The following is a 26,420-nucleotide window of genomic DNA, read 5'->3' on the forward strand; positions in this document are numbered from 1 at the left end:
CGTTGACCAGCTCTGCCACCACCCACGCCTCGTTCTGAATCCCTTACCAATTTGCGGTAGCGTTGACCCTTCAATTGGCTGTTTCCCCATGGACCCTCGAAGAAGTTTGCACATGGTTTCAAGCCTCCGCCGGAACCGGAGGTCTCGCTCCAATCATGTCGAGGTAGCAGTTGACAGCCCCTGAGATGGTCCAACAATTGGGCCACCACGGTGTGCTGCCCAAGAACGCCTCATGCGCTATGCCAGAGATGGCGGGAGGAGCCAAGGAATGAGGGCCGACGAGTGGGCCTGTGGTCTACGAAGAAATTAGCAAAAGACCCAGCAAGCACGGAACCTGCCTGGCTCGGCAAGGCCCCTTTCCTCCGCACCCGATGTCGCTGCAGCATGGCGCGGCATTTGTCGTTGTAGTAGATCCGGCCCAGCCTCCACGATGCGTCTTTCTCTTCTTCGGCCGCTCGTGACTCTTCTTCCGTCAGGCGCACCACCAGAGCCAGACGCGAAGCAGCTCCTACCTCCTGCAGGCCACAACACCTGAACCCGGAGGGTGTGTAACCCCACGCTCTGCGGCTGAAGGCTGGATTTGACGCCATGGCTACCGATCGGGAAGCACACAACGGCAACGTCGCTGCTGCTGAGGGGGGACAGGCTGTGGTTCCCTCGGATTCGAACGGCAAAGCCGTAGTTGCTCAAGATGAACCCCCGATAGTAAGTCCTCGTCGTTGACAAACGTCGAGACCGAGATATCTTGAGTTGGATTGGCGTTTCATCGCAAAGACATTACGATGCTAATCTAATCCTCGACAGACGGCCACCGGCCAGGCCTTTACCTTCCTCCACCTCCTCTTCCGCAGCAACCCGACATGGCTCGACATTGTCCTGCTAGTGGTCGGCACCTTCTCCGCCATCGCGGCGGGCGTCCCCTTTCCCCTCGTCGGTGTCATCCTCGGAGACATGATGGACCACCTCAACGATTCGACCTGCGCCGCACGCGATGGCGGAAACGCCTTCGCCATCGAGCCCCTGGTGAATGCAGCGGTGATCCGCCTCGTTATCATTGCCGCGGCACAGTTTGTCCTAATCTACATCTACGCCGTCTGCTGGCGGCTGCAGAGCGGGCGTCTCACCCACCGCCTGCGCGACGCCTACTTTCGCTCCGTTCTTGCCCGCGAGCCCGCCTTCTTCGACAACCGCAGCGCCGGCGAGGTGTCGTCGCGCCTCAGCGCCGACTGCGCCGCCATCCAGGCGGGCACGTCCGAGAAGGTTGGCACCGTGGTCGGCCAGATATCCTTCTTTGTGACCGCCTTCATAGTCTCCTTTGTCCGGCTGCCTGTCCTTGCTGGCATCATGAGCTCGGTCCTGCCGGTATTTCTGATCACATCCTGGCTCAGCGGAGGCTATCTGGCCAAATTCTCCGGGCTGGTGTCGGACGCATCTGCCACGGCTGCCTCCATCGCCTCCGAAGCGCTCAACAACGTCTCGGTTGTGCAGGCATTTGGAGCCGGCCCAAGGCTGGAGGCCAAGTTTGCAGCTCATATGGCATCTTCACGCGGTGCCGGTATCAAAAAGGCAATCACCGCATCTTTCCAGGCTGGCTCCATCTACTTCATCAGCTACTGTGCCAACTCCCTGGCGTATTGGCAAGGAAGTCGTATGATAGCCAGCTCAGCAAACAGTGGCGGTGGCACTAGCGTCGGTCAAGTTTTTACGGTTGTTTTTCTGGTCGTAGACGGTATGTTCTTTTCCGAAGTCCATTCTATCCATCATCCCTCTGACAGCTCACAGCCTGCATCATCCTTGGCGGTATCGCCCCCATGATGCCCATTTTCGCAGGCGCCTCCTCAGCCTACCTGCGCCTCAGGAAAGACATGAACCAGCCGAGTTCCATCGACGGTACCTCGGATTCCGGTCACAAACTGTCCTATGATACCCCAGGAGCTGTCGAGTTTCGCGAGGTCTCCTTTTCGTACCCTTCAAGACCTGGTCAACTCGCCCTGAAGAATGTGGACCTTCAGTTCCCGGCCGGGAAGCACACTGCGATTGTTGGGCTATCCGGTAGTGGTAAATCCACCGTCGCTGCCCTGATTGGACGCCTATACGATCCTCTCAGTGGCACCATCACTCTTGATGGCCATCATGTCCGCAGCCTCAACGTCGGAAATTTGAGGAGCTTCATCAGTCTTGTACAGCAGGAGGCGCCGCTGTTCGACCGTTCTGTACTCGAGAATATTGCGTTGGGACTTGTCAATTCGCCCTTGCCCAGTCATGAAAAGTTCAAAGTCATCCTCAACGGGCCTTTCCTCTCTCAGCTTGTCGCGAATGGCGACAAGAACGTCCTGGAGCTCGCCCGCGCGCGCGACCCGACCCTGGCCGAGCTGGTGGAGCTTGTTCAATCCGCAGCAGAACTAGCCGACGCGTCCAACTTCATCGACCGCTTCGACAACGGGTACAGCACCCAGGTCGGCGTGGGTGGTAAGCTGGTCAGCGGAGGGCAGCGTCAGCGGATCGCGCTCGCATGCGCTCTAATCCGCGACCCGCGCGTCCTAGTGCTAGACGAGGCCACGGCCGCACTCGACTCTGCAAGCGAAAGGCGCATCCAGGCAGCGGTCGATCGCGTGGCTGCCGCGGGCGGCCGGACCGTCATCTCAATCGCGCACCGGCTGTCCACGATTCGCAACGCTGATTGCATTGTGGTGATGCGTGACGGAGAGGCCGTCGAGCGTGGACCATATGCGGAGCTGCTCGCTGCCGGCGGGGCGTTCGCCGCCATGGTTAACCTGCAAGGAGTGAGCTCTGGCGACGACCGTGACAGTACGATTTCCCGCGCGAGCACCTGCGCCAACGAGGGTGAAGCGCCTGACGCGGATGTAAAGGCGTCTGGCCCTGCTATTTCTATTGATGAAGAAAGCCCCGCACCAAAGTCTGGGAACCAAGGAGAAAAGAAGGAGGCGGATGAGCCGACTGACCTAGACGCGATAACGCCCTCGTCCGCCGTGGGTAAGGGGGTAGGATGGCTGATCCGTCCCAGCCTTGGGTGGCTTGTTCTGGGCGCCGTCTGCGCCGCCATTGTCGGGTGCTCCTTCAGTGCCTCAGGTATTCTTGTCGGGAACACACTCGCCTTGCTGAGTCCCTGCGTTTCCTCACCCGAGGGCGTCCTCCAAGTAGGTCGTCTCTTTGGAGGATTGCTTTTCATGATGGCCTGGATCGAACTTGTGGCCAATGTCGGCAGCTGGAGCTCCTTTGGTGTCCTCTCCGAGAACATCCTTTACAAGACCCGCGTCCTCGCCCTCCGCGCCTTGATGAGCCAGACGGTTGAGTGGCATCAGTCAGACGGCCGCAACCCAGCGACGTTGCTGTCAATCATCACCAAGGACGGCGCGGCGCTGCAGGGTTTCAGTGGCTCCATCATCGGAACGCTGCTGTCTATTTTGGTCAACTTCCTGTTTGCCATCATCCTTTCCCACATTCTCGCCTGGAAGATTGCCCTTGTTTGCCTCGCTGCCGTCCCAATCCTGTTGGGTGCAGGAATCATGCAGTTCCACGCCATTGCGCGCTTCGACGAAAAGCACGAGAAAGCGTTTGCGCGGGCGGTCGGCATCACTGTCGAGGCGGTCAACTCGATGAAGACGGTCGCCTGCCTGTCGCTGGAGCAGGAGCTGATAAGCAGCTACCGCCGCACTCTCAAGGCACCCCGGAGGGACATCCTAGTCGCGAGCATGTACACCAACATTTGGATGTCGGTTGCTCAAAGCACAGGCTTCTTCGTCAACGGGCTGGTTTATTGGTGGGGTTCCCAGCTCATCATGCGCGGAGAATACACGCAAAGCCAGTTCTTCACTGTCAACATCGCGCTTCTCGTGAGCGCGAATCTGTGGGGTCACACTTTTGCGCTAGCCCCTGAGATTTCACGGGCTAAAACATCAGCTTCACGTATTCTCGGCATCATCGAGCTCAACCCGGACCGCGAGCTGTCTCCGCCGCCGAGCGCACGTGGTCCTGGCCCTGCCAGCGAAAAGCAAAAGCAGCCAGATGTTGAGGCAGCGAGCAATACCCCGACCTCGCCTTCGTCTCCGCTACTCCTTCCCGATGGCGAAAGTCGCGGCGTTTCCATCGCCTTCCGCGACGTCTGTTTCGCTTACCCTGCCAGACAGCACGTCCCGATCCTGAACGAGATGACCTTCACCGTCGCCCCAGGCCAATTCATCGGGCTCGTCGGGCCCTCGGGCGCAGGCAAGTCAACAATCCTGGCCCTGATGCAGCGCCTCTACGCCCCGACGTCCGGCACCATCTCCATTGATGGCGTCGACCTGTCCTCCCCGGGCGGCGCGGCCGCCTTCCGCGACGACGTCGCCGTCGTGCCGCAGGACAACGCCCTCTTCGACGGCACGGTCCGCTTCAACGTCGGCCTCGGCGCGCGGCCGGGCCACGACGCCAGCGACGCCGAGATCGAGGCGGCGTGCCGGCTCGCCAACCTTCACGACACCATCACGAACACGCTGCCCGACGGCTACGACACCGAGTGCGGGCCCAACGGGTCCCGGCTGAGCGGCGGGCAGCGGCAGCGGCTGGCCATCGCGCGCGCGCTCGTGCGCCGGCCCCGCCTCCTGCTGCTGGACGAGAGCACGAGCGCGCTCGACGCCGAGAGCGAGGCGGCGCTGCAGGAGGGGCTGGAGCGCGTGGCGAGGGGCATCACCGTCGTGGCCATCACGCACCGCCTGCACACGGTCCAGAAGGCCGACGTCATCCTGGTCGTGCAGGGCGGCAGGGTCGCCGAGCGCGGCACCCACAGGGAGCTGATGGAGCGCAGCGAGAGCTACCGCGTCAACGCCATGCAGCAGATGCTGAGATAGGGGCCGTTGCCCGGCTGATACTCGCAGTAGTTGACTTGCCAATAGTAGGGAAGGGGAGCAGGCATTCACTTTAGTGCTGTATTTAAAGGACTTCAAGCACGCCGACTTTCCTTGATTGCCTTCCAAAGCGGCTGTAAGCGGCCCTTTGCTTGGTATCGTCAAGGAAAATACGAATGATCCGAGTTTTGAGTCACATTTACCCATTTTCAACCTAGTATTTCTAATACATGGGCCATCCTTGTCCGTTTTGACGTAGGAGCCTTCCATGTTTACCGCGAGGCCCGGGTGTGGCATGACATTTTGTCAAATATCAGCGGCTTTGGGCAGTCGGCCAGAACACGCGATGGTAAACCGGATGCAAGCTGAGAGTTCAGCAATGTATGAGCTGCAGAGCCTCCCCTGCGCTTGTTCAACGTGGATATTTGCCGATCATATCCCGAACAAGCCGCCAAGCAATTCATACAGCACCGCAGCACGCTTTATTGCCCCAGGAAGTCGGGGCTGCTTTCCATCCTTGCCGAGATGCTCGGTGATCGGATTCAGAAGACAGGCTACGCCTTCCTGCAAGTCGTCGGGGCTGTTGGGGTCCGGCTGCATCTCCATGCAGACATTTGGAGCCTTTTTAGAAGGGCGGCTGGTGGTATTGCTATCGATCCGAATGATATATTGATGTGGCCAAGGCAAACCCCGCTTCCACAGGGCAATGTAACCACACCCTCGTCTTTGGATCTTGCGTATAATAGTGGTAGCTACCCTTTGTGACCAAGCAAAAATGCCCTCCGCTTACATACAGCTCAGCCGCAGTGACACCCCCGAATATGCAGCCAAGGTGTATCGGGAACCTTATCGGAGTCGCGCCGTTACCGCACAGGGCACTTCTTGGAGCCAACCGCACAGCAGGGAGAAGATGTATATATTAACAGAGACGGGTATGCAGCCGCAATATCGTTCCCTAGTGCTTACTTTATTGGAATCTTGGCGACCTGCGCCTGGGAAGTCCAGGCTGGACATACCTTATTTTTTTAACAGGCATCGTAGGAGTGATAGGATGGCGCAGTACCCTGACAGCTTCCATAGCCTATCTACTGCTTACACCCTTTGTTTAACGTCGGTTTCGTGGTCACTAGACAAGTATACACAGCCAACTTGTGGTTTAAAAGCTGTGCGCAGTCTTGTATGTGCCCTGTGAATGGAGTCGTACCCGAGGTTGGCGAGACTTCTCGGGCAAGTATATGCACGCGCATGGCGCAAGGAGCAAGTATTGGTCATCCTGAAGAAAAATGACACCTGATCTGTGATGGGTTCAGCTGAGGCACGAAAAGAAAGGTGTATGAAGTGGATCCGATGGCTGGATGTGGGAGGCGCGTCTCTATCATGCCGCGATGACCCCGGCGGCCACGAGATCAGCTAGAGTAGTAGCTACCGAGGCTGTTGTATCACGATGTGTGGGGTTTTGGTCTTGGATGTCTATAAAATAAGGACGAGCCCCTCAAGCTTCATCAACAGGAGGAAACAGAGAGCAGAGCAAAGAAGCCATCCTCCCAGCCAGACCTCTCAAGAGACCCCTTTCCCTACCTCCTCAACAGCCCAACCCCGGCCCCAGCCTCACACCAAACCCCTCCCTCCCCAACCGCCCCTCCAAGATGCACTTCTCCCAGGTCACCACCACCATGCTCGCCCTCGGCGCCGGCCTCGCATCGGCCGTCGACGTGCGGCTGTACTACTCCAACAACTGCAGCGGCAACTACCTCGTGTGCAGCGGTCTGGGCGCCAACGTGTGCTGCACCGGCACGTCCGTGAGCCTGTACTGGGTGGTCAACCGGTCCCTCGACGCGCGCGGCTTCGCCGGCGGCAACTGCGGCGAGCTCCGCAGCGCCCGCCGCACGAGCTCCAGCTTCTGCATGCCCGGCACGGGCGTCGTCTACACGGGCGGCCGCTGGGTCGTGCCGGCCAGCCTGCGCGTGCGCGACCAGGACGTGTGTGCCGCAGCCGTGGGCAAGTGCAACGCAGTGCAGAAGCCCGACACGCTCGTGCTGGCCGACGGGTCCAAGTTCAAGATTGCGGACCTTGACGACGCCAAGGTTGAGAAGCTGGTGCGTGACTTTTTGCCATGGGAGAGGAGAGTTTGCCATGCCGGACTGCCAGCTAATGCCTGTCTTTTGGATTTAGTACGAACCCATCACCGCCCATTCCGAGCCCACAAGAGAAGCCCTTTCTTGCCCCTCCCGGCCCGTCTCTTTTTACTGCTGACCGCTACGACGCTTATTTCACTGGATCCGCTGACAAAAATTATCTCTGTGACTCTAGCCTCGCCGTATCGACCGCTAAGGATGTCCCTGAGGAGTTCAAGGCGCTGCTTGTCAGCTCCTAATCCACCCATCACCGGTGTGGAACGCTTTTATGTCATGTGCAAGATGCGGCTTTGCAGCTGGAAGACGGTGCGCACTGTTATCCAAGAGGCTGCGCTGTGGCAGGTGGACGGCTACGACGTGGAGGGCGGGCTTGGGACGCCCCATTTGATGTCTTCGATTCTTGGAGGGCTACTGCAACTGGCTCTCTTGTCTAATGTGATAGGCATCGCCAAGGACTCTCCTGTCATGTTAGATGTTGTAGCAAGGAATTGTTTCATCGAGGCTCCAATGTGTAGTCCCGAAAGTGCGCATCACATGATATACACGTGATATTGCCCCCGGCACCTCATCTCCCATGTCGATCTTTGCTGTCCTCGCTCAGACCTTCCACTCCTTGCCCTTCCACTCCTTTCCACCACCCCTCTCCTGCTCAGCGCGGCCGGGGTGACATCGCAGCGTATCAGCGCGGTCGTTCCCCCCTCGCCCAACGAAGGCAGCCCAATCATGGGGCCCACCCCGCCCGGGCATCAAGTCGAACCCACCGCATGGCCGTCGTCGGGCCCCTGGGTTGGGCTTTCCCAACCCTCGCTTCCCCGCAATCTGGGAAGAAGGGAAATCACGCGAACGCCGTCTACGGCAGATGGAATGACGACGACGGGCAGGCGAGCTCTGGTGTCTCGCTTTGGTTTCCCGTACCTGCATCCCTGCCCAGGCCTTGTGTGTGTGTGCGCGCGCGGCGCCTGCGTGTGTTTTGCGGCGCTTGCCCGACTGGCTAAGAATATTCCCTCACGTTGCCTTATGTCGTTTTTGTGCGCCCTGAAATGTGTGTTGGGAAACAAATTCGCCACCGAGACAGGTGGCGTTGTATGAATCCATTGAGGAGAGCAGGGCGGGCTGGCTTTGGGACAACGACTGGCTGGGAGGATGCGTGACGAGGTGAAGTCGACGGCCCTCCCCGGCCCAATATCCGTCCTGTGCGGTCCAAATTCACCTAGACCCTTCGCCGTCGGTCAACCCGCAGGTCCGGCCCACTTTTTTGCCTGCCATGGCCGGGGCGGCCTTTCTGGACACAAATCTTGGCGGGTTGCCGGAAGCCGGGCTCCAACCGAGCTACGTGGATTCCGACGGGCCAGATCGCAGGCCGCCAACCACAATCGAAAGCACACGTGTGACGGTGGACAAGAAGACCTCTGAAGTCTCCCGCGTCAAAAAGGTCAGATCATCATCCCCGTCTCACCAAGATCTAGAGTCCACCATGGTCAAAGTCTAGACCGACTCTCCCAGTCCAGGGGTATCTTTTCTTCGTATTTCCCACCGCCGCTTTGGATGCACTGTTTTCGCTGTTTCCGCATGTGGCTGGTGCTTGCTGCACCAACATGTTTACTGCATTGGCGTGCTTGCCGCATTGGCGTGTCCGCTGCATTGACAAGTGTGCCGACGTGATGGGGCGAGGCGATCTAGAGCAGGGGAAAAGGGGGCCGGCGTCCTGTGGCTAGGTCGCGCAACGCACGGTAGCGCCATGGTAGCACCCATGGATGGCATTACAGATGCTGTAGCAACACTGTGCATGCGATGCGATACATCCCAGCATCCCGGCATCAGGCCGGCGAGCTGTCCTTTTCGGTCACCCCTGGGAATTGGGAATGCGGAGGTGGATTGGTCTAGCGCGGTCAGCCGCCCCGCGTTTTCCAGCAAAGCAACCGAAGCAGACGCCAGGATCGGTCCGGCATCTTTTCTGGGAGCGAGTCGAGGCGTGCGCGGGCCCACCCGGGAGGGGTCCCGAGGATGGGGTGGCAGGATCCAGACCTATGGTTGTGGAGGGCGGCGGGCCGGCAGCAGGCGGTGAAGGAGGGAGGGGGCTTGAATGGATTTATGCCTACTCGTAGACTATGTGTGTGTATGTGTGTGTGGTTGCTCTTCTGCACCTTTTGCACTGAATTTAGAGTGAACTGCACACACCAAACCGGGCGGGCTGTAGCAACCCGAGCCGGAAAAGACAGGATTGGGTAATGGGCAAAGGAGCACGGGACAAGGAGCACGGGACAAGAGGGCTGGATGGATGGTGGCACATGGATGGTGCGGGGATGGGAGACAGCGAATCAATGAAGGGGGCTGCTTGGGCGGGCGAATGGGGCAGCCCCATGACGTCGCCCACGAGGCCCTCTCCCTGCCTGGACTTCTGGTCTCCTTCCATTCAGCACCTCAGAATGCATTCGGGTTTTTTTTTCTGTTGGGGGCCGCGACGAGCGTGTGATGGGCAAAGTTTCCGCGATTGGGCGGCCAAAGGTGAGGGTTGCATTTTTCACGGGTTCTGGCAGTTTGAGGTGATGTGAGATGAGTTGGGCAGCAAGGGTTGACACTAAAGGTGGGGGCAGAGATACACGTGTCGGCTGCTTGGTGGTGGTGGTGCGCCTTTTTTCGACCCCATCGTCTTGATTTGCTAGCCTGTCGATGCAGGCGGGTGGCTTGGACTCTGTTTTGGGAGCGGGGTGGCCGTGGCTGGGAAGAGAAAAGCAACATGGAAACACAAAATCAACAAACCAAAGCAGCAGACCAAAGCAGCCTGCATTCGATAGCGCTATGCGGCGCTCGCTATGTCTTCTTGTTGGAGACGCCCAGGACCGAGACTGAGACTTGACCAAAGGCCAGGCAATGCCATCGGGCCAGGCTTGTCCAGACCTGGGTAGGATTGCCGTGGGTCGCGGCCTTTATTGGGCCGCGATGGAGCTAAAGGTTCCGTCGGCAGGCGGTGGGCGCCTTCACGGGTGTGAGTGGGGGGCGCTGTTTCGGGAAGGCGCCGTGTAAGTGGCCCGCCTCTGGGCCAGTCCTGCCTCGCTCCCGCCCTTTTTGGATTTTCAGAGCGCAGAGGCTAGCGTGGGTTGAGAAGCGCAGAGAGGAGGACCATAGAGAGGCAAGAGGCAAGTTGCGGGCCAGTGACAAAAAAGACGGGGCCGGGCGACACATCATCGCCCGCAAGGCCGGGTTCTGTGCATGCATACGGCGCCGGATTGAGACACTGGCGATGTAGTCGCGGAGCGGGCGGCTGGCATCTGGACAGAATGCTGGGGCAAATGCTGGGACAAATTCTGCGACCAATTTCTGGATCAAGGTGCAAAGAAAGGCATGATGCTAATGTCGACGGGCTCCATTTTTGGCTTTTGCCGGGTGGAGGCTCACACCACATGCACTCTGCAGCGGCAACAGCGCTGCTGCAGCAGCGACTGCATCGTCGACGCTCCATTGATGCAACTGCTGCAACACGCTGCACCAGACACCACAGGAAGCACCATTCTGCAGCCGAAGACCGACTGGTGCTTCATCCGACTGGAGGGCCAGCTTGAGATCCAACCCGAGATCACATTGGAGATCCGACTGGACACCGGAACACCCTTCCCATCGAATCGTGTGCTCGCGTGCCGTAGGCAGACTGTAGGCAGACTCCCACACGGAAGAGTAAACACTCGGAGCCTCACGACAACAGACGACACACACTCACACACACCTCACGACTCCGTGTTGGCGACGCGCTGCCCTCCACGCTCCACCGCCGGGCAGCTTTGAGCTTTGACACGAAAAGATACACCCCTCTGTCCGCACGTAGAGTCACACAGATCATCGTGTCCGTTTCATAGGCACCCTCATGACCGTTGGGAATTGCACTGCCTGGGACTGTGTTGTCCGTTGCCAAATATGGCAGCATCAATGTCCAATCCTCTGCCAGCACGGCGGCTTCGATTCGCCCCCGGGGTCGTGGCAGCAGCCCACCGCGACCGCAGCGGCGCCAGACCGACCGTCTTGCTCACCCTCCGGCGGCTCCCGAATCCCTGGCCGACGAGCCCAAACGAGTCGCTGGCAGGCGCGATTGGGGTGTTGAAACGTGGTCAGGCGGACCTGACCCAGCGGCCGGCGGCTTGGGAGAGGGATGGCGGGAATGTAGATGGATGCTTGTGATGGGCGACGATGCTGGGGACGGCGATGGTACCTTGCTTCGACGCAAACAATGAATGTCGCTGCTGCCGACAGACGGCGATCGCTCAGCCCAAGTGACCATGGTGGGCAAATAATGAAGGGCATGTGTCCTGCTTCCCCTCACGGATCGCCCTTTTTTGCTCATTTCGAGCACCATGTTTTGTGCGTTCGTCAATGCCGTCTATGCAGCCATCCGACCAATGTGGAAAATTCAAGCCTTCTGACCGCCCTAGCAAGGGAGCTCCCGGTCGGCCAGCGCCAATGGCAGACCCCCCTTTGGGCGTGCCCCCAGCGAACTGAATCAGTGCTGGCCAAAGCCGGTTGGGTAGCAACGTCGCGCGGTTGGGCTCTGCCGGGGCCCTGTTCACGACACACCACGCCGGCCCAACGAGTGGCTGTACAACGCCTGGGACCGACCATTCAGGCCGCCCTGGCGCCGACCAGACGCGCCCGCCGACGCTGCCAGCGACCCTCTGGGGCTCTGGAAACGCCCGGGCCTATGAGTCAGATGTGTCAACAACATTGAGCCCAGGAGCCCAGGGCACACACCCAGGGCACACCCAGGGCACACACCGCAGCCAGGGGGCGCATGGCTGGGCCGCATGCGGCGCCTGCTCTGGGCTCTTGCGGTGGGCTTGCTGTGGGCTTGCTGTGGGCTTGCTGTGGGCTTGCTGGCCTGCTCCCCATTTGCCCCAGACCCTCGCCTTGTTTCTTATAACCCGGCCCCGGGGTGCTGCCGCCCATCGCACCCCCTCGCCCTGACCCAAAAAGCTCTTGCCTCAAAAGCAGCACAGCGCCGAAAGATGAGAAGCCAAGACACCGCCTATCCCTCCCTCTCAACCCATTTATGGAAAGCAGGACCTCGGAACTTCAGGCCACGACTTCTCCCCAGCTAAGAACCCCGCAACACAGCACAACAAGCTGCCAATAATTACCATCAGTCACCACCACCCCGAACACTCCTAGAACCGTCCAGACCGTCTACCGCTCTCGACGACAGAAACACCACCACGCCCGACGACATCGACGGCGATACACAGAGAAATGATGATGAGGCCAAGCGTAAGGACAGACATGTCTGTCATGGAGAGGCCCAGGAACAGCATGGACGACCAGTCGACTTCAGACAGGTTGAGGTCCCGTCTGTCGGGCGCCGCCGGCAGCATGGTTTCCGTCGCCACCGGAAACCAGCAGGTCTTGAGGAGGAGGCGGTCGAGCATCACCAACGACTCGGAGCTGTCCGTCAACACCAACGCCGCCTCGGCTGGCGGCTCTGAGATTGGCTCGCCGCCCCGCGTGAACAGGCCTCCCTTCGCTCCCAGGAGGCCAAAGGTTACCTTCCCGACCTCGCTTTCGTCATCGGCACTTCAGACGCTCTCGCGGCAGAGCCCTGAGCCGACCCAGAACAGCCAGCAGCAGCAGCACCAACACAACCAACACCAGAACCAGGAGCAGAAGAAGCCGGCCCGCATCTCTCTGAAGCCTGCATTGAAGCCCTCTTCCTCCCACCCAGCGGGGCAGCACGCTCACCAGCACAGGCCGCCCATCCCGCCACCTCCCTCTTCCGAGGCGCCCAGTGGGCCGTCTACTGTGTCCCTGACTGACAGCGAGTCCATGCCCACGAGGCGCCCTGGGGGTCCTGTCCTTCCGGCCAGCTCAAAAGATGGAGCGGCCGCAGCTGCCGTCTCCTCCCCAGAGCGCCGGCCGGCTTGGCTACTCCATGCCGGGTGGCTGGGATGAGCTGGACGAATCCAACTCGCGGGAGGAGCACAACGAGATGATCAGGAGGCGACCAGCTGCCCACCACCACTCGCTGCCGTCCTCGCCGCGACACAGCCCGCGTGAGATCGAGTACATCCCCGACTCACGCCGTCAGTCCGAGTCTGACTTTAGCGACACCGACCTCTCCGAGACTACCGAGGCTACCACCACCACCATGTCTGATACAACTGTCAGCTACACCCAGCCATCGAGGAAGCCCAAGGTGCTCCTGCCCAACAACGGCAACTACGCCCTCAGCCGCAGCAACAGCAACAGGGACAACGACAGGAGGGCGCTCGCACCCCAGCCTCCGCCACCACCCGCCCGCCGCTACAACAACAATGGCGGCGGGCGTCCGGAGTCGCCTCCCAACCCCCGCGCGCTGGAGCGCATCATTGCCAGCAAGGGGGCTCCCCCTCCGCCCCCGCGCCCGGCCCCATCGACACGCTCCGAGGCCGGCCGCCGCACTCTCCACATCGAGGTCATCGCCCCGCCGGCACCCAAGGAGACCGAGGAGCAGGTCAGGCGGCGCGAGGAGGAGATCCGCCGTCGCGAACGCATCGAGGCCAATCTTCTCGACAAGATTGCCGACCTGGAACTCCAGCTGCAGCAGGAGGCCGAGTCCAAGATGGCTCTCATCCGCGCCCGCAGCCCGTCGCCCGCCAAGTCGACGACGCGCGAGGTTGAGGTTGCCGCCGCCGCCGCCGCCGCCGTCGCCACGGCCGAGGCCCTGGCATCCAAGGAGCAGCTGAGCGGCGCGCTCGAGCGTCTCTCGGTCATGCAGTCCCAGCGCGAGGCCGAGGCCCAGCAGAACAAGGAGCAGCTCAGCGGCGCGCTCGAGCGCCTGTCGGTCATGCAGGCCCAGCGTGAGGCCGAGGCCCAGGAAAACCAGGAGCGGCTCAACGGCGCGCTCGAGCGCTTGTCTGTCATGCAGGCGCAGCGCGAGGCCGAGGCTCGCGAGAATCAGGAGCGGCTCAACGGCGCGCTCGAGCGCCTCTCGGTCATGCAGGCCGAGCGCGAGAGGCGGGAGAACCACGTGCAGTCCCTGGCTCTGGCGCGCGACCAGGAGCGCAGCCGGAGCGAGGAGCTTGCCCGCCGCACCGAGGAGATGCAGTACCAGATCGAGCGGCAGACCAAGGACCTGGCCGGGGTCAGGGAGACGCTGCTGGAGCAGAGCAAGCTGCTCGAGGACCGCTGCGCCCTCCTCACCCAGGCCCAGCTGGAGCGCGACCAGGCCCGCGACTCCAGGATCGAGGCCGAGGCCCGTATCAACATCCTGGAGCAGGAGGTCTCCGATGTCCGCGCGGCCAAGTCACAGTCCGAGATTGTCACCATCGAGCGCCTGGCCGCCAGCGAGCTGGTGCGCGAGGTGCTCGAGATCAAGGTCAACGGTTTCGAGGCCGAGGTCAAGAACAAGGTCATGGCCATCGAGGACCTGACCAAGGAGCGCGACGAGCTCAACGTGGAGCTGACCAAGTCCAAGGCCGAGGTTGTCGTGCTCACCGAGGAGAAGATGGCGCTGCAGGTGGCCAAGGCCGACGCGGAGAAGAGGATCGCTGAGCTGGAGGATGACGGCTCCAGGATGAGGGTCACCATCGCCACGCTCGAGGGCGAGAAGGCCGTCTTGGAGACAAAGGTCGCCAACGTGGAGGAGGAGATCAAGAACAAGCAGGCCAGGGTCGACGACTTGGAGAAGGCCACTGCCGAGAAGGACACCCAGATCACGACGCTGACGACCGAAAAGAACGGTCTCTCCACCGAAGTGGTCATCCTCGCGGCCGCCAAGGAGGAGAAGGAAAAGGAGCTCGTCGCCACCAAGGAGCAGAATGAGAAGGAGCTCGCGGCCGCCAAGGAGCAGGGCGAGATGGTGGTCACGGCGCTCACCAACAAGATCACCACCATCGAGATGGAGAAGGACAAGCAGCTGGCCGATGCCAAGGAGATGACGGAGAAGGAGGTGGCGGCCGCCAAGGAGGCCAACGCAAGGTCGCTGGCGGAGCTGCAGGACAAGATCAACGCGGCCGAGGCCGAGGCCGCCAAGATCCAGGCCGAGCTCAAGGACCTCCAGGACAGCACCCCCGAGGACTACACGGCCGCCGTCGTCAGGTTCGGCCAGGAGAAGGACGAGCTCGCCGATCAGGTCGCCGCGCTCAAGGCCGAGGTGGAGAGCAAGGCGGTCGAGGCCGACGTGAGGGTCGCGGCCCTCGCGGCCGAGAAGGCGGGCCTCGAGGCGCAAAAGGCGGCGCTCGAGGCCGAGACGCGCCGCATCCCCGAGCTGCGCGACGAGGCGGCCGCCCAGTCGGCCGCCCTGGCCTCCCGCATCGCCCTGGCCCAGCAGCAGACGGCCGAGGCCCAGGCCCAGCAGCAGACGGCCATGGCCGAGGTGCAGCGCATGACGGCCCACGTCGCGGCCCTCAAGACCAAGATCGCCGAGGCGTCCAAGTCACGCAAGGAGGCCAAGAAGAAGGCCAAGGAGGGCTTCTTCTTTGTCCGGCCGTCTCAGGACCGTGGCAGGATGTGAGTTTTTATCTCTCTCGCCCCCTTGTACACCAATGCATATCGACAGCAAAACTGACCCTCTTCCCCTCTGCAGGCAGGTCATGAAGAAGAACGAGCTCAAAGAAGCCGCCCGCAGTTCTCGCAGCTCCTCCCGCAACGGCGCAGAGAGCCAGGCGTGAACCATGTTTCGATTTCCCTTTGTCACACATTCTCACTCGTTACCCCATTTCATTTGTCAAGCTTTGCATATCTCATTCTCTTCTTCCCCTTTGTCCCCCTTATCCAACCATAATAGAAGGCTGGCTCTTTTTTTCCTGCATACAAAACTTCTTAAAACCTAACCCCCCATATTGTCTGTATCATTTTATGTTTGATTGTTTTTTTTGGCTTATTATTTTGTTTTGCCTCTTTTTGTCTAGAAGAACCAGAGCCTTGCGGCCACGCTGGCATATGATATCACGAGGCGGCGGTTGAAGACCGACAAAATGGCATGTACGTGGAGTTTGTGTAAAAAGATTGAAAGGGAACCAACGACTTGATGTAGGACGATAATGACAGCGAGGTGTAATTTGGCACTTTAATTCCATGTTTTTGCATTTGAAGCTCTGCGTGTGATGCTCGACGATGTGACGTGTTTGTCGTTGCCGTTGGTCGCACGTGGGCCTATCGCTCTCAGCTTTGATACTGGGCTTACTCGGGGGGACTGTCAATTCACTGTTCATAACCCCCACCACCTTCTACATAGCCACCCCAGCCCCCAAGCTTGCTTGTGTGATCTTCAAGAGCATACGGTAAGGGTCATCTATCCCGGCCATGACACCGGAGCTGGCGAGTCCAAGCTCGTCGCCATACTCTTCGAGGCCATCCGGCGCCGCCCTGCCGTCACCGCCACCTATGAGTAGCCACCGGCCGAGCTGCTCCACGGGAAGAGCCCTAATGACTTGAGGCAATCTCTCTCCAGGAGCAGGAGCGCACCCGCCTCCTCGCCGACCTGACCGGGACCCCCTTCCTGCTCCCTGCCGCCTGTGTCGTCGCCACGGACCCCGTCGTCGGTCGAGCCGCCCCACGAGATATCCCGACAGCGCCGTGCTCGGCTGCCACGTCAAGGCCGTCCGCGTCTCGGGCTCGAACTAGTTACGAGGAGAGCCTTGGCGGGCAACGTCGCATCAGCGCCAGATCAGCACACGGCATCGGCTTTTAGCCGGGAAGCCTGGTTTCCCCTGGACGGATGCAACAGATGATGGGCTGCGCCTCGGCCATGTCGAACAGTCCCAAGGACCTCCATCAACTGGTTCTCGTCGAAACATTTCGAGGTTTGTCCGACGTCTTGGCAATCACGACCAGACCTTGGAACACATCAAAAAAGACCGAGAGGCAATCAAGAAAGTGCTTGAACTCCATTGCCGACGCCATGGCAGCGATCAGGCGAAAAGACCTGGACAGCCGCCGAAGCTCCGCAACCTCTACGGTCCTGTCGATCGCGGAGAGCATCTCGCCGAGGACGGTGCCCGCGATCGCCCTCCCGTTTCCTGGTTATCACTACAGCACCTTTGACACCGACTCGCTCACAGCGTCGCGACAAGCCCTCTGGCTCGACACCTCCGTGGCGATCAGCGAAGGTGACGGACGGGATTCAGCCCCGGGGCGTCTCATGTCGCGTCAAAGGGGGACCACGATGACGCGGAGAAAGCGCACCAGCCCTCCGCCCCCCAGCGAAAGAAAAGTGGGCCTTGACCCGATTTGACTCTTGAGCCCTGCCATGCTTCCAATGCTGCGTAACGCCGAGTTCTGATGCTTGCTCCTACCCTTGGCGAAAGCTTGTTGTGAGTACAAAGGCGTCACTTCCGGCAATTGCCCACCAGCATTGGCAGCGGGAAGCTGGACAAGGCCAAGAGGGCTAGGTAGCAACTAGATACTTGGATGGGCGGCTAGCTGTGGTGTATGTGTGGGAGGCTGGGATTGCTGGTAGGTTGTGTGGTGGTGGAGTGTCCCAGCAGGGCGGACGGCGCGCAGAGATGCCTCATACTTTCGGAACATGGTTGGTAGCCCCCCGAGGACGTGGACGAGATGAAGGACTATCTGCTCGACATGGAGAAAAGAATGGGATACGACAGTTATACATCAAGCCCTTGGGCACTTGAGCACCTCCGACACATACTGGACAACTAGTATGCATTTCGGACACCATGGAACTGTACCAATACATTGCTGTACAACTGATGGGCATCTACATGGCAATCCAGCCTAGTTGCGGCAGAGGCATAGCATAAACAAGCGCGGGAATCCCGTGGCACGAGGTACTTGACAAGCACTACCCACAGTTCCGTCTTGGGAGCCGGCTTGATCAAGGACCCGGATCTCTTCTCTCATCGGAGGGGAGATGTCCAGAATTGTGAAAAGGCTGGCCTCGACCTTGGTCTGTCGGAGGAGCTCTATAACGTCCAGGACATCCTTCTTGCGGGCTCCAGTAATGGGGGCGCGACGCCTTCGGTTCTTGCGCGCCCTAATATCCGATACTGGCTTCAAAGCTTGCACGAGTTTTGTCTTGTCGGCCTTGTTCACGGCCTGGATAAGAGCGATGGCCTGCTTGGTCATGTCATGTAAGGATGTGTCTTCCTCCCATACAGCCTCGTCCTTATCCCACACGTACCTCTATGCACGCTGCCGCCGACCAGCCCGACGGCCTCGACAACGAATTGTGCAGTCACCTCGAGGACGGCAGTCTGGTCCGTTATCTTTTTCCTACCCAGGAACCCAATAGTTCGCCTTATACATGCCACCGGCAAGCTAGCCAACCATTTCCATATACCATCCACGTCGCTATTAAAACTAAAATTAGTAGAGTATAATGTCCAGGGCATGTGGCAGCCAGCTAAATCACCATACCTCATTTCTCAGATTAATATCTAAAAAAAACCTAGGCTGACCAAGCTATGCGTAATATAGTATTTCCTCAAGGACTACGCCGATATTTCCAATCCCGAAACAATCTTGGACTTCGGCACAGTAGGAGATTGGAATGAGGTCTACGGAAAAGGAGTATCTACGACCGGTACGCATTTTCGCACGTATGCCATCCTCGGAAATAATGGCCCATACCGTATCCAAATCTGGGACAGGGCGTCGTTCCACCCGCTGAAGTGCTTCCTGGAGGGACGCCGCGTTGCTTGTGTGGCTGTAGCTGGGGAGGTGCCAGATCGCCGGGGGCCGTCCGGGATGGGGAGTCGGGTCGGGAAAATCTTGTGGTACAAGGAGGAAGCCAAGCTGTGATATGGACATTAGGTTCGTTTTTCGAATTTGCCTTGGCTTAGGGCTCATCATGTTGCCATTTACAAGGGGTCCGGGTGGCTCACAGCTATCAATGTTCAAACTACAAACATATCCACTCCCAACCCCTCACAGATGGGGCTGGATTCTACTGGGCGCGAAGGTGCACAAGGTCGCAGGGCGGCGTAGTAAATGCACCACGTATTCTTGACTTGATTCGTCACCTCGTACAAGGATGGGCTATCTAAAGGGATACATCCAAAAGAAAAAACCACATGACAAATCTGGTTCGATTGCTCCAAGAGCCTCTAGAAGTCGCCGGGGGACACTGCAGACGGAAAGGAAACAAGGTCGTCTCCTGCTTGGCTTCTTTCTGTTTACAAAGGTGCGGGGGTCGCCGGGGGAGCGGGGGCGGTGTCATTGGAGGGCGGGGTGGACCTGAGCTCGATCTGGGCGTTCTGGGCGCCGTTGGAGTCGGTGACGTTCCAGACGAGGGCCTTGACTCCCTCCTGGTTCGTGGACTGGGCGTAGAAGGCCGTCTGCAGGGCGCCCGAGGCCTGGTCAATGTGCAGCGCGAGCTTGCCGTAGAAGCTGAAGCCCTTGGTCTCGGCCTCGTCGACCTGGCCGGCGGTAGCGTTCAGGGGCAGGAAGCCGATGGCCTTGGAGTCGGAGTTGGGGCGGGGCACGTAGAGCTGGGCCATGTCGAGCTTGGGGCTTGAGGTGCCGTTGGTCGACGCCAGCCAAACGTCACCCTGCTTGGTGACTGCGGATAGGGTTAAAGGGGAAATTAGCCGGCTGAAAGTATTCCCAGGAACGGGTCTAAACGTGTATTCGGGATTGGGATTGGGGGCATGTGACCGGCCGGAGGCGTCGTCAGGGGAAGGGAACTATATGATCGGTGGTATAAGGGGTTGGGTGTTTGGTGGATTGGTTGAAACAAATCGGCATTGCCACGCGGACATTTTTAGGAACTTACAGCGAACAGGCTCAGCGCCAGCCTTGACAAGATCAACCTTGGAGGTGTCGACCAGGTAAGCGGCCCCTGCAACAGAGGAGCGGGGAACACCATGTCAGTCTGATCCGCGGGGGAATCAAGGGGATCGCATTTTGGGCAGCGACTTACCGTTCTTGGCGCACAGCTGGATGCCGCCAAGGCCAGCTCCGTAGGCAAACAGATCAAAGTTGTGCCCATCGTCGAGCTTGGCGAGAGCCAGACCGGAGACGGCCGAGAACAGCGACATGGCGCTGGCGACAACGGGGAGGACGTGCATCATCTTGAGAAATTGTGGGGTGTCTGGCGAGGTTGTGAAAAAAGAAGTCGAAGGCTGTGAACAAGAATTTGGCAGTCGGGAAAGAGTGTGGTGAGGTGAGAAATCGGGAGAGAGTGAAGAGACTTCGCTGCTGGAGTAAGAGGAGCAGGACGAGACGACTAGGAAGTCTTACCCGGCGCCTTTATCTCTCTCGGGGGTGTGGCACCACCGGCTGTGCCGCCCTAAATAGGGAGGGCGTGCCCGGTTGGGGCGGCATGAGCATCAGAAGGAGAGACCGCGTCCACGACAAAGGGGGCGCACGCACCCCTCCCCATCGGGGTTATTGGCGAACATAGTCACTCTCAGGTATAGTGCGTCCGTCCGCGTGAGCGATTATCGACGGGATGTGGGCGCTGGCGGGCTGCTGCTGCACGGCTAGGATCTCCATCCGTCGACTCCGCCATGCCAAGCGCGCCTGATACCCATCTGCAGATGCATACCGACCGCCCTGAGGTTGTGGAAGGCCGCATGGGCGGTCCGGGCGTGGGAAGGGCGTGTGTTCGGGTCGGCCGGGACGTCGGCACTGCCTCAACGTGATAAGGGGGTGCGAGAAAGTAGCAGGACTGGCTCCATCGCGAGTCTGCCAGGCAATTCCCGGCACTCTTCGAAGGCGAACATTTCCGGGTCTCTGCCCTGACCGCCACAGGGTGAAAGCGTCCGGATACATCGCCCTCCCCGCGTCACTGCCGTCGCTTGAATATGGCCGAAAAGGCCCGAATCAAGGGGATGGTGGAGTCGCTAGCGGCGGCGGAGATGTCCACCATGTGCCGCTGTCAATATATTGGATACTATGAGGCTCAGAACGGGGGTCTTTGCGGTGGAGAAGAGAAGTTCGTCACAGTGGGCAGTGAGAAATAAGGGATGAGGGCTCGGGCGGCATTGTCCTTGAGGTGATTGGCCTAGGTCCTTGGGCAGGTACCTGGATCCCTACCACTAGGTACTACCTAGTAGGTAGGTACTAAGTGCCTTCAAAGGTTTTCGGGAAGTGGGCAAAGGCAAAGAAAGGTGAAGGTCGTGCGTGGAGCGCCGGGATACAAGGTGAAGCGAGGATTCCTGCACGGCCTGAAGAAAATGGGGCTCAATAGATTGGTCAAGTCCCCACTGCGGCCCGACTCAGCACCAGCCTGGTCATTGGCCGGGGATGGCTGCCGTCCGTGAGGGGCCCCACCATGCCGTCACAAGCCCCCTCGAATCGCCCCGCAGCCGCGCTTGCCCTCCACTTGCCCTCCACTTGCCCTCCATGCTGCGGAGCGACGAGATCGATGGAGATGGAACTTCTAGCATCATTCTCGAGCTCATCTTTTCTTGTCCAACATCGCGGCCCCGACCTGCTACACCCCCCCTCTTCGCGCACACGTGGATCTTTGGCGGCATCACGGCGTCCCAAAGAGGCTCCAGATATGGCCAAGACCTGCTAGTGGATTATTGTTTGCTCCTTCGCTCCTTCATATCTGTTCTTTCCTCCACAACCATCCCTACCCCGAGATTCAGCTCGCTCCCCACCGGCAACGACAACGCCTGCCATCTATTTCGGGCTCAGGCACAGAGATCAGTCCACCTGCCCTGCCATCCCGTTTCTTTCGCTAGGTCAAGCGTTCAGGTCAAAATCGCCGCGGAGCCCGACTGGGCTTCCTAGTGTTGCCTATTTCCCCTCTTTGCGCCCGCGGCTCGCCCATCGACAAGGTCCGAGCGTGCGTCGGCCCCGAGTCGCCGTCTAATCCTGCCCTCGCCCTGATGGCTCCGCCAAGATATGCACGAAAACCCGTGCCTGTTTAGTCAGGGGCAACGCGGGATAGCGTAAAAAAAAAAAAGAGGGCCAAGAATAGCCCGATGTTGACTACATCCCGTGTCCTTCCTGCAAGCTGCTGCCGATGTGGCAGTGTTAGTTATGACGGGCCGACCGACAAAGCGCCGCACCGCATACCCCACACGAGAAAGGAACACGCCCACAATATCATGGGGCCAGTGCCAGACGGTGACGGGACCCGCGGAGTGTGATGAGGGATACTAGCAAGATGAGGATTTATCCCGCGTACGAGGTTTGGGCAACTAGACGACATTAAGCATAATACTATAACGAATCACGGTGAACGCGTGGCGGGCTGATAGGTTCGTCCTCGTTTTTTTTTCGCCCTCTTCTTCTTTTTGCCTCAAGTGTTCCTTTTGACCTGTCCAGGCTGTGATACCTGTGTATCATCGTCTTCATGATAGAGTATCACACGTTGGAGAATCCGTCCTGTAGCCGACCACCCCCGCTTCGAGTCCGCGGAGTGGGCTAATTCTTCATTGATTAGATTGTCATGATATGAGCACGGGCGGAGTGACTAGCGGGATACGCGCCACCCGTTCCAATATCTGATGGATGCCTGCACGCAAGTGGGTCGCAAAGTGCCTTGTGGGGAGAGCCCCACGAGAAAGGCGCGCCACCCCTTTCGAGTCAACGGCATAGGGGACGACACTAGGTCTGGTGGGCTCGTGGGATCTCGGAGGGGTCTGTGAGCCTTGGACCCTTCTCCTATGGACTTGCGGAAACACCATGCTAGCGATAGGGGAAGGGGTTCGCGACGGCACCGGCGAAGACGGACCCAGGCGGTGGTGAGGAGCCACGGCTGTTGCGCACGCGGCCATGCACGGGCGCTGGCCCTACCTCGCGATGGGGAATAGGTGAGCACCGGGCGATATATAAGGATGTGTTGACACGCCTCCAATGTTGTGAATGTTTCCTTTCCTCACCAGGCCTCGCATCATCTTTTGTGCTCCTGAATCCTCTACATTCTTTTCTTCTTTTTTGGCTCATCCCACAGCCAGACCAAAAACCCCCTCACCAGTCAACCAGCTGTTGTCTTCCAACATGGTTGCTCACCACTCTTTCATGCTACTCTCGCTCGCCGCCCTCGCGCTGGGCTCTCCTTTCGGGGAGCTCCAGCAGAGGGCCGAGCCCCGGATTCAGCAGCGGGCTGCATGCGCAGGAAACACCGCCACCACCCGCTCGAAGTGGTGCGATTTCGACATCAAGAGCGACTACTACACTGGCCAGCACCCCAACACTGGCGTCACCAGGGAGTTCTGGCTTGAGCTTACCGACAGCGTCAAGCTGGCGCCCGATGGCGTCCCCCGCTATGCTCAGGCCTTCAACGGCACCGTTCCTGGCCCGACTCTCGTGATGGACTGGGGCGACGACGTCGTTATCCATGTCACCAATAAGCTCACCCAGAGCATCAACGGTACCAGTGTCCACTGGCACGGTCTGCACCAGAAGGACACGGTCCTCAGCGACGGTGTCGTGTCCGTCACCCAGTGCCCCGCTGTTCCCGGCACGACCCAGACCTACAAGTTCAAGGCTACCAACTATGGCTCCTCGTGGTACCACTCTCACTTTGCGCTTCAGGCGTGGCAGGGCGTCTTCGGCGGCATCATCATCAACGGTCCCGCCAGCGCCAACTACGACGAGGACGTCGGCATGGTCGTGCTGAGCGACTGGGGCCACAAGACCCCCGACGAGCTCTGGCACCAGGCCGAGACGCAGGGCCCGCCCACGCTTGAGAACGCCCTGATCAACGGCATGAACGTCTACGGCGCCGAGGGCAACCAGACGGGCAAGCGCTGGGAGACCTCGTTCGAGTCGGGCAAGTCGTACCGCGTCCGCCTCGTCAACACGGCCATCGACACCCACTTCAAGTTCGGCATCGACAACCACACGCTGACCGTCATCGCCCTTGACTTCATCCCCGTCGAGCCGTACGAGGCCACCATGATCAACATCGGCATGGGCCAGCGCGTCGACGTCATCGTCAAGGCCGACCAGGCCGCCGTCGCCTCGGACTTTTGGATGCGCGCCATTCCCCAGAGCGCCTGCGGCACCATTCAGATGGCCAAGAACACCCGCGCCATCGTGCACTACGGCGCCAGCAAGGGCGTCCCCGCCACCACCGGCCACACCTACGTCGACGCGTGCGAGGACGAGCCGCTCGAGAAGCTCAAGCCCATTATCCGCATCGACGCTGAGGAGGCCACCTACCAGCAGCTGAAGATCGCGACCGCCGGCGTCAACGCCAAGAGCGTCTTCCGCTGGTACCTCAACTCGACCACCATGGAGCTCGACTGGTCCAAGCCGACCGTCAGCCAGCTGGCCAACAACGCCTCGGTCGCCTTCTCCAACAGCAACGCCGTCATGGAGCTGCCCGAGGCCGACAAGTGGGCCTACGTCATCATCCAGACCAACTTTGGCGTCGCCCATCCCGTCCACCTGCACGGCCACGACTACTCGGTCCTCGCCCAGGGCAGCGGCGCCTACCAGCCCGGCGTCACCAAGCTGATCACCACCAACCCCATGCGCCGCGACACGGCCATCCTGCCCGCCGCCGGCCACCTGGTCCTGGCTTTCAAGACCGACAACCCGGGCGCCTGGCTCATGCACTGCCACATCGGCTGGCACACGGCCCAGGGCTTCGCCATGCAGTTCGTCGAGCGCCGCAGCGAGATGTTCTCCAAGAACATCATCAACAACAACGACATCGAGGGCCTCTGCGAGCCCTGGAGGACACACGTCGGCAAGCACAACATCAAGCTCGAGGACTCGGGCATCTAAGCGCAAGCAAGCAAGCGATCGACCACCACCACCCCCCCAGATTGTGCAAACACCACACACAACAACATCAACACCACCAAAGCGTTCCCGGACGTCTCCCTCTCCTTTCCGTCCCCTTTTCCCTTTTGCCACCTTGGAATTAAGCTTTTTACGATACAAAATAGGGGTTTTGTTTTGTTGGATAGGTTTCCTTGTTTGTCCCTGCTTGTTTTGCTTTTTTGCTCTCCGTGTCTTGTTTGGACATGCCTTGGTATCACATGTTAGCGGTCTGCTAGTTGTTGTTAGTCCTCTGTCAACTTTTATGTTGAATGCCAATACATTTTTTCCCCTTTGACTCTTGCCAAGTCCCTTGGGTTGTGATTTCCTGAATTGACTTCCTAGTCGTCTCGACCCCTTTTTAGGGATCATGGTTACTCTCTCTGTCGTCGTAAGTATCCAGTCGCGATTGCCGATACAGGACCCAGGGATCACAAACCCTAGCACGGTGAATCCTGGTGGTACATCAGTTTGGCTTGGTTTTCTGGGGAAGAAAATGTATCTTGCATCCACCGCACTAAGGTTGATCCCTGGGACCTATATGCGACGGTGGCAAATGCCACCCAAAGACAGGGGGGACAGAAGTGCCGTTTGGCGACATGGACCCATGTTCTGTCGCGTTTGATCTTCCAGCATGGAAAATAAAATGTCCGTGCCAAGGCTGCCGACCCGGGTCGTCGGGATGGGACCGACCTGAATCCAACGACCCCCACTGAAAAGGAACAGAAAAAAAACAAAAACCCACATGCACGATCCTGGTCATGTCCACAGGGCGAGTCCACTGGAGGAAGGGGACACAGGGGACCACCAGGATCCGGGATCGAAAATGACAATGAACCTCGCCGTGCGCAGCACCCAATCAAGGACATTGCAATTACTTTGTCTTAGCGTTCGACGACTTTTGCCCGTTTTGGTATCGTTCGACTCGGCGATCCCTCCCAGGGGGTGAGCCCACTGGCAATGGGGTTCGATGGAACCCTACGTAGGGGAAGATTGATAAAGAACAATAAGGAAAAAGAAGGTTAAGAAAAGAGGTTGTTTGCCCCCCCGTCCGCCCATCAGCGCACACGCCCAACCATGATTCCTGTCACCGCGGAAGCCAATCAAGCTTGAAAATACACATCGTTTGAGCCATAAGCTAAGGCGGCGCCAGAACAACATCTTGGAGGGAACAATAAAACAAGCCTAAAATGCCGCGACCGGTGCGGGCCGCGAGCACGCGCAATCTATCAATGGTGCCATGTCCTAGCCACTTCTTGCCTGTGCTTTTTTCTGTTCCTTCATCAACTGATAACAACCTTGGCTAATACGAATCGGCAGCATCTCTCCGAGTCCCCACCCCGTCTTACGCACGGGCAAATCAACATACTGGCAAGCGCAAGCGCAAGCGACCGAGCCACCCGGCTACTGACCGGTTTTTCACAGCCCAACCCACGCGGCCCGGGAGCCACACGACGGAAAGACACAATGGGCGTGTATTGTGTGTGTGCTGTGTGTGTGTGGGGCTCGCTTCCAACTAAGCCTCTTCTCATACGACCTCAAATAACGAGCAGTGTTAGTGCACAGTGACGTACAGTGGCGCTTCGTTTTTGGCTGTTTGCGGGCCGGTGTGGACTCGTTCGCTTGCGCACCTTGGCGCAGCACCTCTCAGCTCGACCCCCCACGTACAAGTCCCTAGGATATTGAACGTTACGACGCGCAGATCCTTCCTAATTAGGCCGCGTCCAGTCTACATTTTTTCCCATAGAAAATCCCGCCAGATCGATGTACCGCTACCCGCACCTCCATTTGC

General features: G+C 59.3%; 11 protein-coding genes across 11 annotated transcripts; 7 read left to right on the forward strand and 4 right to left on the reverse strand.

Moving 5' to 3' along the window:
- The first annotated feature begins 33 nt into the window (after window positions 1-33).
- Window positions 34-5,993, forward strand: GGTG_02229 (leptomycin B resistance protein pmd1). Its single transcript, XM_009220000.1, has 3 exons — window positions 34-705; window positions 805-1,729; window positions 1,783-5,993. Exons 1-3 carry the CDS (start codon window positions 589-591, stop codon window positions 4,845-4,847), a joined length of 4,107 nt encoding a protein of 1,368 aa, XP_009218264.1. The 5' UTR covers window positions 34-588; the 3' UTR covers window positions 4,848-5,993.
- Window positions 5,994-6,490: 497 nt separating this feature from the next.
- GGTG_02230 (hypothetical protein) lies at window positions 6,491-7,175 on the forward strand (the record flags this gene model as incomplete). The annotated part of the gene is made up of 2 exons (XM_009220001.1): window positions 6,491-6,940; window positions 7,155-7,175. The coding sequence occupies 2 exons, from the start codon at window positions 6,491-6,493 to the stop codon at window positions 7,173-7,175; spliced, it is 471 nt and encodes a 156-aa protein (XP_009218265.1).
- A 77-nt stretch (window positions 7,176-7,252) lies between these two features.
- On the reverse strand, window positions 7,253-8,936 carry GGTG_02231 (hypothetical protein). The gene has a single exon (XM_009220002.1). It carries the CDS (start codon window positions 7,898-7,900, stop codon window positions 7,577-7,579), a length of 324 nt encoding a protein of 107 aa, XP_009218266.1. The 5' UTR covers window positions 7,901-8,936; the 3' UTR covers window positions 7,253-7,576.
- A 1,301-nt stretch (window positions 8,937-10,237) lies between these two features.
- Window positions 10,238-11,911, reverse strand: GGTG_02232 (hypothetical protein; the record flags this gene model as incomplete). Its single annotated transcript, XM_009220003.1, has 4 exons — window positions 10,238-10,625; window positions 10,699-10,867; window positions 11,292-11,664; window positions 11,741-11,911. 4 exons carry the CDS (start codon window positions 11,909-11,911, stop codon window positions 10,328-10,330), a joined length of 1,011 nt encoding a protein of 336 aa, XP_009218267.1. The 3' UTR covers window positions 10,238-10,327.
- A 330-nt stretch (window positions 11,912-12,241) lies between these two features.
- GGTG_02233 (hypothetical protein) lies at window positions 12,242-16,029 on the forward strand (the record flags this gene model as incomplete). The annotated part of the gene is made up of 3 exons (XM_009220004.1): window positions 12,242-12,743; window positions 12,793-15,445; window positions 15,522-16,029. The coding sequence occupies 3 exons, from the start codon at window positions 12,242-12,244 to the stop codon at window positions 15,604-15,606; spliced, it is 3,240 nt and encodes a 1,079-aa protein (XP_009218268.1). The 3' UTR covers window positions 15,607-16,029.
- Window positions 16,012-17,779, forward strand: GGTG_02234 (hypothetical protein). The gene has a single exon (XM_009220005.1). It carries the CDS (start codon window positions 16,656-16,658, stop codon window positions 17,169-17,171), a length of 516 nt encoding a protein of 171 aa, XP_009218269.1. The 5' UTR covers window positions 16,012-16,655; the 3' UTR covers window positions 17,172-17,779.
- On the reverse strand, window positions 17,672-18,022 carry GGTG_02235 (hypothetical protein; the record flags this gene model as incomplete). The annotated part of the gene is made up of 1 exon (XM_009220006.1): window positions 17,672-18,022. The coding sequence occupies one exon, from the start codon at window positions 18,020-18,022 to the stop codon at window positions 17,672-17,674; it is 351 nt and encodes a 116-aa protein (XP_009218270.1).
- A 59-nt stretch (window positions 18,023-18,081) lies between these two features.
- GGTG_02236 (hypothetical protein) lies at window positions 18,082-18,697 on the forward strand (the record flags this gene model as incomplete). Its single annotated transcript, XM_009220007.1, has 2 exons — window positions 18,082-18,153; window positions 18,374-18,697. The coding sequence occupies 2 exons, from the start codon at window positions 18,082-18,084 to the stop codon at window positions 18,695-18,697; spliced, it is 396 nt and encodes a 131-aa protein (XP_009218271.1).
- A 170-nt stretch (window positions 18,698-18,867) lies between these two features.
- Window positions 18,868-20,174, reverse strand: GGTG_02237 (hypothetical protein). The gene is made up of 3 exons (XM_009220008.1): window positions 19,818-20,174; window positions 19,671-19,736; window positions 18,868-19,457 (listed from the first exon to the last, which is right to left on the reverse strand). Exons 1-3 carry the CDS (start codon window positions 19,966-19,968, stop codon window positions 19,072-19,074), a joined length of 603 nt encoding a protein of 200 aa, XP_009218272.1. The 5' UTR covers window positions 19,969-20,174; the 3' UTR covers window positions 18,868-19,071.
- Window positions 20,175-20,703: 529 nt separating this feature from the next.
- On the forward strand, window positions 20,704-20,862 carry GGTG_02238 (hypothetical protein; the record flags this gene model as incomplete). The annotated part of the gene is made up of 1 exon (XM_009220009.1): window positions 20,704-20,862. One exon carries the CDS (start codon window positions 20,704-20,706, stop codon window positions 20,860-20,862), a length of 159 nt encoding a protein of 52 aa, XP_009218273.1.
- Window positions 20,863-22,376: 1,514 nt separating this feature from the next.
- GGTG_02239 (hypothetical protein) lies at window positions 22,377-24,936 on the forward strand. Its single transcript, XM_009220010.1, has one exon. It carries the CDS (start codon window positions 22,721-22,723, stop codon window positions 24,590-24,592), a length of 1,872 nt encoding a protein of 623 aa, XP_009218274.1. The 5' UTR covers window positions 22,377-22,720; the 3' UTR covers window positions 24,593-24,936.
- The last annotated feature ends 1,484 nt before the right edge of the window (window positions 24,937-26,420 follow it).

This window comes from Gaeumannomyces tritici (assembly GCF_000145635.1).
Source record: "Gaeumannomyces tritici R3-111a-1 unplaced genomic scaffold supercont2.1, whole genome shotgun sequence".
Taxonomy (NCBI): domain Eukaryota; kingdom Fungi; phylum Ascomycota; class Sordariomycetes; order Magnaporthales; family Magnaporthaceae; genus Gaeumannomyces; species Gaeumannomyces tritici.